Below are 14,397 nucleotides of genomic sequence, written 5' to 3' on the forward strand. Positions count from 1 at the left end.
TCTCTTTATGAATTTACCAAAAACCTTGTCGATGGAACTGTTTGAAGGCAGAGTACAGTTGAAGATACAAAACTGTCTCTTGAGTCTCTGAGGAATGTCATTGCGACCTCCGCCTGGATGAATCATAGCTGCAATAAACTGTACATCTACGATGGACAGGAAGTCTCCGGGCTTGTCCAGACTGTACATGCCATGCATCTCCATCATCTGACGGGTGATCTCATTGGTTACCTGCCACAGATACACTACGTCAGTTTACCTGCAGTCACCCCAATCCATTCATTTTTTAATGTCAGTCTTCTAAACTTGGGATAGTCTATTAATAGGCTAAAATATTTATAAAATCCATATTCCAACATCTTACATAATCACTCACCTACATATATGTATACTTTATTTTTATCAAAAGTAAACTTTACATACGAATTCGAGATTGAAAACAAACACCAGTACAGGTTTATAAAGGGTATAAGAGATCAACTGCATATACACACAACTGAACAGGCAATATTTAGTGACTGTTTTCTGGCATAACTAGACAGTTTAGGAAAAAATGCTGTCTTATGCTACACCTAGTAATATTCCAGCAATAATACTGCAGGCTTTTAACAATCAAATCTGGATCTGACAAACCAGCATGAGCAGGGATTCAATTAACAGTATGCATGAAATGTTGGATACAAAATGTCAAAATGAAGTTCCTTTGATATTGCAAGAGTATGTATGAATACACATGAGTGAGTGAGTTATGAAGGGCGTAGTTAACAATAAGATTATTCCCCCGGCTGGCTATGGCACTGGCTATGTTTAACGCCGCTTTTAACAGTATTCCAGTTATATCATGGTGTGTCAGCTTAATGTGGGAGGAAAGCCTGAAGTGATGCAAGTCTTAGAAGTTTACCACTTCGGTGAAACCCATGAGCACGGGTATGGTGCTGACAAACCTAGAAACATAATCAGGGCGAACCAGGATTCGAACCCACAATCATAGGTTTCTGGCGTGCCCAAGGGACGCAACTCTGCACAGCAAATTGCGACGCTTAGACGACTGGGCTACCCATGCCCCCTGCGCCACATGAACGTTGTGGTATTATAATAACTAAACCTTACTCACAAAGCTTTCCTGTAGGATGTCCAATTAATGTTTATTGAAGTTAAAGTTTTGCCAAACACAGTCAATGCCTATCATATTAGAGTAAAGTATATGGATGAAAAAACAAAACAATGTTTCACTAAAATTTATTCATTAATTCAAATTGGCAACCCAATCAAAACACTGGTCTGAAGGAAAATGCTTTCAAATATTAACTATACTATCTGTGGATTTGATGGTGCTGAATTGAATTTTGAACCAAAGTGTGATTTAATTGTAAGTATTGTGTCCGACTGACCTGATCTCCCCATGGATTGATGGTAGGCATGTTAATATCATCCACAAACACTGTCATCTTTCTACCACTTGGCGGGCCGTAAGTGCTGCCCATCCTCTTCTCAACAAAACTCTCTACTGTTCTCTGACAAAACATGGGTGGAGACATAACACATTCATAAACATCCTAAAATCAAGGAAATTTATAATCAGAAAGAATAAATACTCTCAATTATTATCATATTAATTTTTTAATCGGGGCAGTATTTAACTCATTCATCCAGAACTATATCATAAATCATGATATGAAGCTTTCATAGGCTTTATGAAGTGATTTGCAAAATCAATCAGACAAACAGAAATAGTGTTCTTTGGAGGTGTTTTTTCGTAGCTCTATTTAATCCAAAATACTATTGTTTTTCCACTTGTTTAACACCACACTCTCGCTATTCCCACTTTTATTATAGCAGCCTGTAAAACACTCTGTCCAATTTTATTTGTCATGTCCAGGTATGCCTTACAAAGTGAAGTGTCAGGTAAAGTGGAATAGCCTTAGAAAACCTTATTTCATTAGTCCTCTGAGTTTGTAGCTGGTCCTGCTTCAACCATCTTCCCGTGGCAAGTGAGTTAACTGACTATAAAAGTCCAGTTTCCATCCTTGCCGAACTAGGCTGGTATTATGGAGTTAGATTTTGGCTGGACTAACGAGTCTATGCATAGTCCAATCAAAATGGCGCACCGAAATCGAAATCCGGTTAATAGAGTGTCATGCAGATTTCGGTCGACTGCAGGATTTGCAAAGCCTTGTGCACCACTAACTTGTTGTCAACAGATATTTTCTAAATCTTTTCATGTTTTTAATCAAGGTGCTCACGTGATTTGATGCACTTCGCTATGTAAGACTCGTTTTATCACAATATAGATCTTGATTATTGATCAGATCGTCTTGACTGGGCGCCACCGTTTTGTTTGAAACAAATGCAAGTGATACGAGAGGTTGAATCTGATTGGTCAATAGGAGAGGCATAGAAAGGACATAACTCGTAATAGCCATTGGTGGCGCTATGATCGAGCCAAGGAATTCCAGCCTAGTTCGGCAAGGGTGGAAACTGGACTTTTAAAGTCAGTTAACTCTCTTGCCTCGGGAAGATGGCTTCAACAAGACAAAAATATTTTCCATATTTCCATAATCAGTTAATTTTATTCAATTCCAATTAGTAGCAAAGCCCTCAAATGCTACACGCCCAGTTAGCGGACTAGCATTCATTTAGAAGGCTAGTTGTTCTCACCTGGAACATCATGGGTGTGGAAGCAGAGGAGAAATTGAAACTCTTGCCGAGGTGAACATCAGGGTCATACCTGGCCATGTAACCCTTGATCATAACAGTCTTAGCTGTACCCTGCTCACCAATCAGTAGCACTGCCTGGAGACAACATTCACAAGTACAGTAGAACATGGATATAACAAATACGGATAGAGCAAACAAACGGATACAACGAACTGTTAAAAGAAACCCGATTTATCTCCTATATGTTATCATATAAAATTTACGTACCGGTACATAAAGAAGGAAACAAGAGTTTGCCACTAATGTGGCTATATCCACCGCCCCTGTTGCAGAATTAATGACATAATTAAATCTAAACAAACCCTAACCTTTTTTAACCGAGGTGGAACTTGTAATGGAAATTGTAAAAAAAAGAAGAGTTTGGAACCTAAGTCCATCTTGTTGCCATGGAAATGTAAAAAATAAAAATTTCTAAAATTTCTAAATAGCAAAAGGCACCAGTTCAGCATGTACTTGACAGACCTGCAAAGTTTCATGAAAAAATATTGAACGGTTTCTGAGTTATGCTCCGGAAACGAAACGTGACAGACGGAGCCCGGGGGGATACTAAGAAGTATCCAGGATAATTGGGGTCTCAAATTAGTTATCAAACACAAACATAGTCATCTTTATTAGCATGAATACCATGACTGATTGTACTCGTCAAAACAAGATAAACAAGAGGCCCATAGGGACTGTATCGCTCATCTGGATATTTACGCAATCATGACAAAATATACATTTGCATTCTACATGTATATAATCCTGCAAATATTTTGTAATTTTGACTGTCAGCATATAAAAGGGGTGGGTGGCAAATCTGACAGCATGAGAGTGTACTTCTATAGATACAAATGTAACATAAAGATCACCCCTTCCATTTCTCCAATTTGAATCCCCACCATTGGAGAACGCTTCCAACCAAGTATGGTTGATCAATATTTCTTAGTTCCAGAGAAGAAGTTCCTAAAAGCAATATAGCCAAATTACCCATGTTTTAGCTATGCCCTCAGCCCCTTGGAGGGTCAGCCCTTCCATTAGTACAATTTTGAATTCTCAACACCGGAAAATGCTTCCAACCAAATATGGTTGATATATATCTCTTAATTCCAGAGAAGAAGTTGATTAAAGCAATATAGGCAAATTACCACAATTTGGCCCCGCCCCTCAGTCCCCTGGGGGTCAGCACTACCATCTGTAAAATTTTAAATCCCCACCACCAAGGGATGCTTCCAGTCAAATTTCAAACTATTTGACAATGCTTGTGATAATTTATTTATACCAAACATTACAGAGGATAAAATATTCTCTACAGTCATATCAACATATTGTATATGGGTTTTTTAACCAACAAGCTACTTGTCACAACCACTGTGACAGATCAAAATCAATAACTAAACACTAGCTTTAAATTTTGCCAACATTCATAATATTTGTACTTTATTGTATTGATGGAATTTGGAGAAAAATATAATGAATCCACCAAAATCTTAATGGTTTGCATCTCTGCAAAACTCACTCTCAAGTGATTTATTTCAATAACTGTTTCAATATGACCATTCATATCTGTAAATGGAAAGTTATACACAGTACAGACCTTGTTTTGTTTGGATATTGTTTCAATGAGGAAGTTGGTTCTCACATTGTCCACATTCGGAACAAGAATAGATGCAAACTCAGGTACGCTGTCAGACGGGTAGATATACTCTTCCACACGGTTTGACCAGTGCTCCCATTCACCTGGAGTGACAATGAACAATCTTATCATCTGACAGTAACCATTACACAGCACTGAACATGTGACAGCTCACACTGAGAATCATGTACCTAGGTATCTTTTCAAACCCCATGGGCTCCGCAACTTTAGCCACTAGTCTGTAGCCCGAGTCTATTAACATATTGTTTGGCCAAGTAAGCTCAGCTAAGAATAGTCTATAGTCTGAAAATAAGTTTTCAATAACACTAAAATCTACTGTCAATGGAGCTAAGACCCAGGTTCAGACAAGCAGACTCAAATTTTTCGGTACAGACTAGTATCAATTTTTGGGTCCACAGCATGAAAATGGGGGTCCCAGGCTGGTGACATGTGTCATGTTTCACTTGATTTCCAAGAATTTTACAGATATCATATCATTGCACATGCTCAGAAGCCTTAAGCTTATTATAGATGGGGATGTCATTTTTATATTGAAGAAACTTAACCACAAACTTTGAGTATTTATTACTGAAATAGAAAAGGCAGCTTGTATGCAACATGTGATCAACAATTTTTATAAGTTTTATACAGTCAAGGTTTTTTGGTATCCATCCATCAAGACATGCAAAGTAAATTATTTGTTTCTATTTACAATTTGTTTGTGCATAGGATGCAATGAATTGTGTCAGGAAAAACCTCTTATGCATAAAAAGTTTCATGTCTTCATATTCTTCCAACTTTTAAATGACTATCAAAGACTTCATTCATGTAAAGGTTCAGTGCATTGAAACAAATTACATTGATGTAGTTTCCTTAATTTCTAACATCAGCGACATTCTATGTATGTTGTCATACAGTACTATTAATGAAACATTTTGCAGTTGTATATTATTATATTTATTATCTATAAATAGGCGGTCAATCAAATTTAAAAAAGAAATTGAATACCATTACTTTGGTTTTTTATTGTGGCTTTTCGCTCTGGTTGGTTGAATGTGTTAAATGAAAAATGAAAGAAGTGTCGCCTCATATTGCTTGATTGGCCAAACATCAGACAACCATGTTTATTAACAAGGTATTTAAACATGGTTTCTCTTTCCAATAATGCCATTTTTCAGGGCCTCAAGTAAGGCCAAGTGTGTCTCAGATTTAGTAGACCCTTCTTACTTTCTTTTACTGTAAGAATGGCATCACTTTTACATCCACATACACAATCAAAATATTTAATCCCATACACCAGTAGTTCAAGATTATTTATCAACTGAGGTACAGACCAAACGTCTTCCATAAGGATGGTTTGTTGTTTAACGCCGCACTCAGCAATATTCCAGCTATATGACGGTGGTCTGTAAATAATGGAGTCTGGACCAGAAAATCCAGTGCTTATTATCATGAGCATCGATCCATGCAATTGGGATCGATGGAATGAATCAACCAAGTCAGCGAGTCTGACTACCCGATCCCGTTAGTCGCCTTTTTACGGCAAGCATGGGTTGCTGAAGACCTATTCTACCCCGGAATCTTCACGGGTCTCTGCCAAAAGGCAGCATGATGACATGATTATGTTACTTGACTGGCCTAACATCAAACCAACCTTGTTCATTGACAAGGTATTCAAAAATAGTTTCTCCTTCTTTAAATGGTGGCAGACTAAGTTTGCTGGAGTGGGCCACCATGAAGGCCTCCATTTTGACTCGGTCTTCCAGCTCCAGCAGGGCTCCCAGGCTCCACATCAGGGCAAAGATGAAAAGTCTCTCCAGGTGGTAAGAGGGCAGACAACCCTTGTCATCTTTCTTTGGGATCAAGCCTTGGAGCACATCAGACGACTGAAGTACATATTTGTGGCACTTAAAGACACTTAAGATGTTTCCTTCTTACAAAGAACTATAATTAAGACTATTTAAACATCTTTCAATAATAAATTGTAATCACGTCATCAACATTACATGTAACCTATGTATAACCTACATTCCTCCTTCCCCTGTGAATACATAAGGCCACTTTGCAGTGTAGTTGCTACTATTATTACTGGCCAGTTGAAGATATCACTGTTGATAAGGTTTATAACAGGTGATATCACAGGTTGATAACAATAACCTGATATTAGACAGTGTTTAATATGGAAGTGCTTGCTTATGTACTGCAGGAGCTAGTTTCACTAACAAATATTGAAAACTCTCAACATCCCTGGGCTTATTCAATGACATTGCGTGTAGAGATGATAGAGGAGCTTATGCACACTTGATGACCCCAGCAAACCTGTTGCTTTGTAAGGCTGACATCATATGGCATTGTTAAGCCTGTGAATCTTGCCAAAGAAATTCACAAATTATGTCATAGGGTATAATGTGAGGCATTTGTAAACTTGGTGACTGTAGCACAATGACAGTCTCAAGTCTTTGAAAAAAGTATGGGAGTTAGGATCAGCTTAGGGCTACAATAGATTTGTGGAGTGGACCACTAAATTCTAAAGGTAGGCCGTTGTATGGTATGAAATTAATACATGTCAACTTTTGAAGTCTTTGAAGTATTATTTGGTAAATTGATTTGGATAATGATTTGGATCATGTAGATGTCTGCCTATTTACAGACAATGACATTTGTAAAAGTTAGAAACGGCAAGTAATAAATAAACTACGAAACTCACTACATGTACCAGAAGCGTTGCTTCCTATAACTTAAACTAGTAAAACCCTCTTCAATGACCAATTTCCACCTAGAATGCTGGACTTAGTACTAAGTACCTGTCTTATTTGATTACACTGAAGTGTGTCCATCTTTGCAGAAAGGTTGAGGTTGACATACAGGAAGAGATCTTCAAAGATCTTGTCGTACAAAGTTTGAAGAATTTCTGCTTCCTGGGCATTTCTTGTTCGCAGCCAGCCCTACAAGACAAGTCACATTACGTCAAACAAATCTTTCCATTTCCTACATTGCACGAATGAATTAAGAATCATTGACATTCACTGAGACAGAAAACATCTTTGGATCACATCCTTATTGTTTGTAACCACAGCCTAGTAGATCTCTACTTGATGAAGGAGGCGGTTGGGTAGCCTAGTGGTTAAAGCGTTCATTTGTTCAATTCCCGGGTTTCGATTCCTGACATGGGTACAATGTGTGAAGCCGTTTTCGGTTGTTCCCCGCTGTGATACTGCTGGAATATTGCTAAAAGCGGCGTAAAACCATACTCACTCATTCACTATTTGATGAAGATGCAAGAATTATCCCTGAAATGTAAAGAAGTTGTTACCCATCTTTTTTCGTGTCCAGGAGACTCTCAGAAATAATTTTTTGGGTCCAGAGCATGAAAACTGGGGATGTGTTTTCACTCTTATCAGGGTTTCAGGCTGATTAATTTTCTTGGTCACTGACTGATTGTCATTCAAAATGTTGTAAAGATATTTTTCTAATGTGGTCATTAATACAAGCTGAAGAATATCAAAAAGTTGATAAAACCATGAAAATGTCCTATAGCTATTTGTCTCCAGCAAAATTAGTGCTCTAAGACTAAAAATAATAATAGTCTTGGTTCTCAGGCAATGCCCGCATCATCAAAAAGTCTGCAGAACATTTCATTTTTATTTCCATTTTAAAAAAAAAATCCTGATACTTAAACACAATGCGATCCAATATAGCACATAGTTACTTCTCTTTACATGTGCACTGCATTACTGCACATCCCTGGTTATGGTCATGGCAGCAATGAGTTTGAATGCTTGTTTATGTAGGGAGGCCCTTTTCCAGGTTGATAGTACACAACTGTTACAAAACTTTGGTTACATACTGGTATGAACAAGCAAAAAAGAAATACCCATTTTCAAAAATCATTGCCTGTGAACCAATTCTTTTATTTTTTTAAGCCTAATACAAGTAGTTTCGAACACCTATATACAATGTTTAATACCAATATGAAAATAACGCTTTGTTTCACCTGCAAGATTGGTTTCCAGTCCAGAGCAGAGCTGCTCATGTACACCATACCATTCCTAGATACAGTAGCTGGGGAGGCGTTGTCAATGTTGTGTACTTCAAATACCACCTTGCAGTTAGGGGCCATGGGGATACGATCACCATTGGCCAGGGTGAGAGTCTTGTTGTCATCCAGCACAGAGTTCAGATTCTCAATCCAGATTGCATCAACAGGACCGTCCAGAACAATCCACACATTCTCACCTGTCAGACGTAAACAGCCAATCAACAATCTCACATCATATTGATACAACAGCTAGGGGTTATCTAGGAAGTAGCCTGTCAACATTCTCACATATTGATACAACAATGGTTATCTAGGAAACAGCCAATCAACAATCTCACATCATATTGATACAACAGGGGTTATCTAGGAAGCAGCCTGTCAACATTCTCACATATTGATACATCAGGGGTCATATGGGAAACAGCAACTCAACAATCTTACATCATAATGAGTGGTTATCCTGGAAACAGCCAATTAACAATCTTACATCTTACTGATACAACAGGGGTTATCTAGGAAACCGCCAGTTAACAATCTCACATATTGATACATCAGGGGTCATATGGGAAACAGCAACTCAACAATCTTACATCATAATGAGAACATCAGAAATTATCTTGTGAAGCCATTCAACAATCTCACATATTGATACATCAGAAACTATCTGGTTAACAGCCACTCAACAATCATACATCATACTGATACAACAGGGGTTATCAGGGAAACAGCCAATTAACAATCTCACATGGTGTTATCTATTTTTAGATTTTGCATCAATTAGCATAACCTTTCAACGAAACTTTCCAACATGCCTACTCCACCCTTAGCCTGTAAAGTTTTATATTTTGATCCAAACTCACTCTAGCCAGTACATAACGAAATCAGGGCCAGGCAAACCAGTGACCGACAATCAGCCAGGTCACACATTTAACGTCCAATCTTCATTGGTCGGTTCTTACAACAAACAAGAAGTGACATCTTCACACTAGTTGTGCATATTAACTTTTTTTCAAGTTACCCAGAGGACCCTCTTTTTGAAATCACCCTGTAAATGGCAAGTGATTTCATGGAAGTCACAACATCCTTGTACTTATCTTAACCAAACAGGCTCAAAACATTCTGATTGGTCAATCAGAGGCTATTAAATCACAATAAACCCCCTCTGATTGAAACAGCTGGTTTGATGCCCGCATCACCGCGGAAGCTAATATTCATAGAATAGTACTATTTTCAGTCATTGTGTTGAGGCATATTTAAATAATTATATCTACAATTATAGGTTACAAAATGCACAGATGCGGTTACTACAATTTTCAATGGATGTGTGGCAATACATATCGTGCAGAAAACACGATAGAAATCTACAAAGGGAATGCATTTATGTTTTGGAGACAACAGCGAGCTTGGAATTTTGGCACTTTTCTATATACGACTGTGACGTCATATCTTTGGGTCACAATGAGCGATTTGACGTCATAATGAAGACACGCGATGTTTTCTTTAGGGATGCCCACCTCATGTTAGCTTACCAAGTTGCCGTGCTTATATGTTTTCAATGGCTGTCATATGTTCAAGTGAAGTATTACGATGTAAACAAACTGCTTGTGTACATACAGCCCCATATTTTGTTTGGTGATTCCGTATTTCAGATCGATAACCCACTCAAAACACTGGACTCAATCCATGCCGCTTCACTCAATATGTTTGCTAACACCAAAGAGTTCGCGTTTTATTTAGTCATGGTAGAATGGAGATAAACATACTGTGTTTTCAATGTAGAGCTAGGTTACCTATAGATTTAAACGCGCTAAATTTAACATTAGAAACCTCAAGCTGTTCGTTCGGTTACAAATTGATTTTATTGCGGTTAAATCTACAGGCACCTAGATCTACATTGAAAACACAGTGTGTATATCTCCTAAGTGAGGCTGTCATCTTATTTGCCTTCCCCTGACTTGATAATTGTTTCTGGTGTGAAGTGTCTTTAAGAGAACAAATTTCAGTTTACAAGCTATTTCTTTTAAAGTTTGGTGCATTCAGAAAAAGGTACATATGATTTTGAACCTTTGTTTGTTGTTTAATACTGCACTCAGCAATATTCAAGCTATATGACTGGTGTGTCAACAATTGAATCAATCCACTGATTGGTATTAGGGGAAATGATCCATGAGGTGCTACAAACACACACAATCAACCAAGTCACTGAGTCACCACCTATTCTACTTTTTACGATCAGTGTAGGTTGCTTGGGCCAATTCTAACCCAGAATCCCAATGGGGCGGCACTTTACTAGTTTTGCATGTGTTAAATAACAGAGAACCTTTTTTGGCTTTGAGTGTTCTTCTCCATAGTGTTGAAAAGATGCCATCTGTCCAGTCATTGGTGGCAACATCAAGTCGACCAAACATCTGCGGTGCTGTGATAGCCTTGGGGTTCATTCTCATCTCCCGATGTGGGTTGCCGCAGTCAGTCATGGATCTCATCAACACATGGATACAGCAGGATTTGCCAGCCCCACTGGGGCCCAGCGCCATCATGCCATGACGGACACGCTGAGTTTCAAACAACTGAAGCAGGGAGGTTGCGGATACAATTACATATTTATATGAAGAACAAGGAGATTGGCATTCATATACTTTGCTGAGAGCACATCAAAAACAAGTTTTAGTAAGGACACCTTTGGCTTTAAGTTAAAGGATCTGCATAATTAAAGAAATGAACTGAACTTTTAAAATTTGTTTTGAAGATTTAAATAGGTTCATGTAATAGATAATAAGACCTTTTTTCAGTATAATACTTGCATGGTTTTGACTTTTAAACTAAAAGTAAACATATAGCTCAAATGTGGTAAAAAATCTGATTGCAGAGGTTTTCAGGAATTGTTTTCTAAAACAGAACATAACCAAGTATTTTCTTTAGTACTGTAGCTACAGAAAGTACAAACATACAGCACAAAATCATGGAATGCAATATTCCAGTTATGTGATGGTGGGCTGTAAATAATTGCGTCTGACCCGACAATCAAGTAATTGATATTGAGAGCAATGATCCATGATATAGGGGTATGAGGAAATGATATCAACGAAGTCACTGACCACCTAATCCATTAAGTTGCCTGTTCCGACCAGCAGAGGTTGCCGGGGAACAATTCTAACCTGGAATCCCCACTGGGGTGAAATAACTGTAGTCATCAACAGCTTTGGTATGAAGTTGCCACTCATCAAAATAAATAACATGGCACCATGACTCAGAAAATGGTATCTCAACAATGGGTTGCTGATACACAAAAGTTCTATGTCACACTGACATGCCACGCTCACCTGAACAACTTTCAGATTCCAGGAAGGATGGTTGATGAGCATCATTTCATTTACTTGGTTGTCAATGGCTACCTGGAGGTCAGCATATGAGGCACTGTCCAGTACAATGCCCGGGAACAAGTCGGCAATCAAACTCAGGAACAAAGGTTCATCCTCATCAACCTGAATCAAACTTTGTTACATGTACCATCCTCGATTATCCAGTGTTATATGCTGAAACGCATTGAAAACGCCCAAGGGGTAAAAAGTGAAATTGACACTAAATCAAATTTTATATGGTGTTGCCTGGGTACTACAATCACACTTAGATAACTTAGTTCCACATTAATAATGACAAGGTTATTGGAAAGTACACAATTTTAATGTGGAGGAAATGGAACACACAAGGGGTCCAAAGACAAAAGTCAGTACCAGGTATGATCATCCCTAGTTGCAATGCATGCCACACAACGCCATCTCATGGGCAGTATCAGTATGGATGAGAGCTTGTGGTCCTACGCCACTCGTTTTGCAGGACAAGTGCGAGCTTTCTCATGGTGGTGATTTGAGGTCGACGGGCGATGCGCTCTCCCAGGTTGTCCCACAAGTGCTCCACTGGCGATAGATTGGGAGATAATGCAGGCCATAGCATAACAGGTACGTTTTTCTATGCCAAGATGTTCATAGAAGCACGTGCTGTATGTGCTCTGGCGTCCTGTTGGAAAGTATGCAGCTCTTGGTGTTTGACGGAAACAGAGGACAATGTGACGTTTAAAAAATGGCATCCCTGCAGTAAATTGCATTAACACGACCTATACATACATGGAGCTGCGTTCTGCGCCGAAAACGGATATCGCATCTAACCATCACACTTCTACTGCTCCATCGATCATCAGTCTGCACAACCCAATCATCGTGTCAACATTTACCACGGCGACACCATACTCATATACGTCGATCGGCATTCCTGAGGTGAAACCTGGATTCTTCAGAGAAGAGAACACCATGCCAGCATAGAAGTTACTATTGTCTGTGCCGTGTAGACGTGCATTTTGGTGCCTTAGGATCAGAATCGGGTAAGGAAAGGATGATGGCACTTCCCGTTCCTCAAGTGTCAATCTCGGCATTGCATCCTCTGTGCTATTTTGCGGCTACAGCCATTATGCAGGTAGCCTTTGAATGCCATCCCTTTATACTCCATTTCTGCATGAAAAGGTACTGACACGTTGCATTATTCGTACTTTGCACATGTAAAATTATGTTTTTGAGTACCATTCTCTTTTGACAACAGTTTTGGGTAGGATACCCCTAAACATGGCATATTTTCGTTGTTCTTTGCCAACTATCATGATATTTTCATGGATTCATGTTGGTGCGTTTTCAAAGCGGGTCAGTATATATCTTCACTCTATTCTGATAAATACCCTCGACCAAATTGACCCCAGTTTTGCTTTGACACTGACTCCAATGGCACGACTCCAAAGACCGCCATCTAATCAAATAGCTCCAATGAGCGAGAACAATTTTGTGCTAAGTTAGTGACATTACTTGCAAAATATGGTGGCAATGAGTCCAGGGTATTTATCAGAATAGAATGGAGACATAATACACTGGATAACTGAGCAAGAACGTCTACATCCAGACGCATTAATAAACATTATACATAATCCATAATCTTTCAAAATGTCAGTGGTATAAAGATACCTAATTTCAAATCTAAGCAAGTTTTCATGATTTAACATCATGCTAGCAGTGTCATAAATTTAAAGAAAGGTGTCCTGGGGTCCTTGAGGTATACTTCTCTATACAGTATTTGAACATGGGGACCCCTCCATCTTTAATACTTAACGAAAGGGTTGATATTCATGCTTAATTCCGAAGCCCAAGTCTAGTAAAATTCTGTTCAGTCTAGTAAGTTCAGATCATAATAGTCCATATATGAGAGTGAGTGAGTTGGGTTTAACGCCGCTTTTAACAGTATTCCAGTTATATCACGGCGTTCATATATAAGAACACAAAAAGCTACAAAAATGATGTTCAGAGCCATATACGGAGTAGCTGACTCAAGAGTTTTGGCCACAGATTGATGATGATATCAGATTGTATCATAACTTCCCTGTATCAGTCAGTGTTGAATCCCCCAACTCACCAGTTTGGACAGGTTCATGTCTCTCAACACTCTCATCACAATCGTACTCTCTGTATCGTTGGGCCGAGACCTTTTCTGTGCACCAAGTGTTCTCAGAACAGACAAGATGTTCCGCAGACCAAAATCATAGTGAACCTACAACATGTTGCAGTTAATATGCTGTTAACACTTTCATGTTTGCAAAGGGATTTCGAAATTACATACTAATATCTCTGAAAGCGTGTTTACATCACACCCATGCCCACATATTGTGATCGTTTAATTAAGAAGTTGGAAGAACACGACACTCTTTCATACTATGTAACAATGTTTCAGAGTTATTTCTTGCCCCTTCATCAGGTGAATACTGAATCTGTCAGTGTCAAGTATCATGAACACACAAAATCATCACGTTATCTTGCTCACTGTTGTCCATAATAATTTTGGACTCAAGCAAAAGTAAATCACACAAATGTAAAGAACATAAAAATGTTACCAACCTATGGGCCATGAGGCTCAAATTACAGCAATAACCTTTCAGTATTCACCTGAACATACAAGACTGAAAGAAACATTACTACTTGTTTCTGTCAGACTT

The 14,397-nt window shown here is 38.6% G+C and overlaps 1 protein-coding gene across 5 annotated transcripts in view; it reads right to left on the bottom strand.

Annotated features, from left to right (window-relative positions):
* Positions 1-14,397, bottom strand: part of LOC124132897 (dynein axonemal heavy chain 8-like) — a 180,897-nt gene that overhangs the window by 81,011 nt on the left and 85,489 nt on the right. For all 5 annotated transcript variants that reach the window (XM_048398431.1, XM_048398432.1, XM_048398433.1 and 2 more), the window contains exons 44-53: positions 13,821-13,955; positions 11,693-11,854; positions 10,693-10,939; positions 8,328-8,569; positions 7,138-7,278; positions 5,988-6,219; positions 4,295-4,437; positions 2,659-2,793; positions 1,392-1,514; positions 18-231 (exon numbers count right to left, since the gene is read on the bottom strand). In XM_048398431.1, coding sequence (XP_048254388.1) covers positions 18-231; positions 1,392-1,514; positions 2,659-2,793; positions 4,295-4,437; positions 5,988-6,219; positions 7,138-7,278; positions 8,328-8,569; positions 10,693-10,939; positions 11,693-11,854; positions 13,821-13,955 — 1,774 coding nt within the window. The remainder of the gene's footprint in view (positions 1-17; positions 232-1,391; positions 1,515-2,658; positions 2,794-4,294; positions 4,438-5,987; positions 6,220-7,137; positions 7,279-8,327; positions 8,570-10,692; positions 10,940-11,692; positions 11,855-13,820; positions 13,956-14,397) is intronic.

Source organism: Haliotis rufescens, unplaced genomic scaffold (assembly GCF_023055435.1).
Source record: "Haliotis rufescens isolate VD_foot unplaced genomic scaffold, xgHalRufe1.0.p SCAF_18, whole genome shotgun sequence".
Taxonomy (NCBI): Eukaryota; Metazoa; Mollusca; class Gastropoda; order Lepetellida; family Haliotidae; genus Haliotis; species Haliotis rufescens.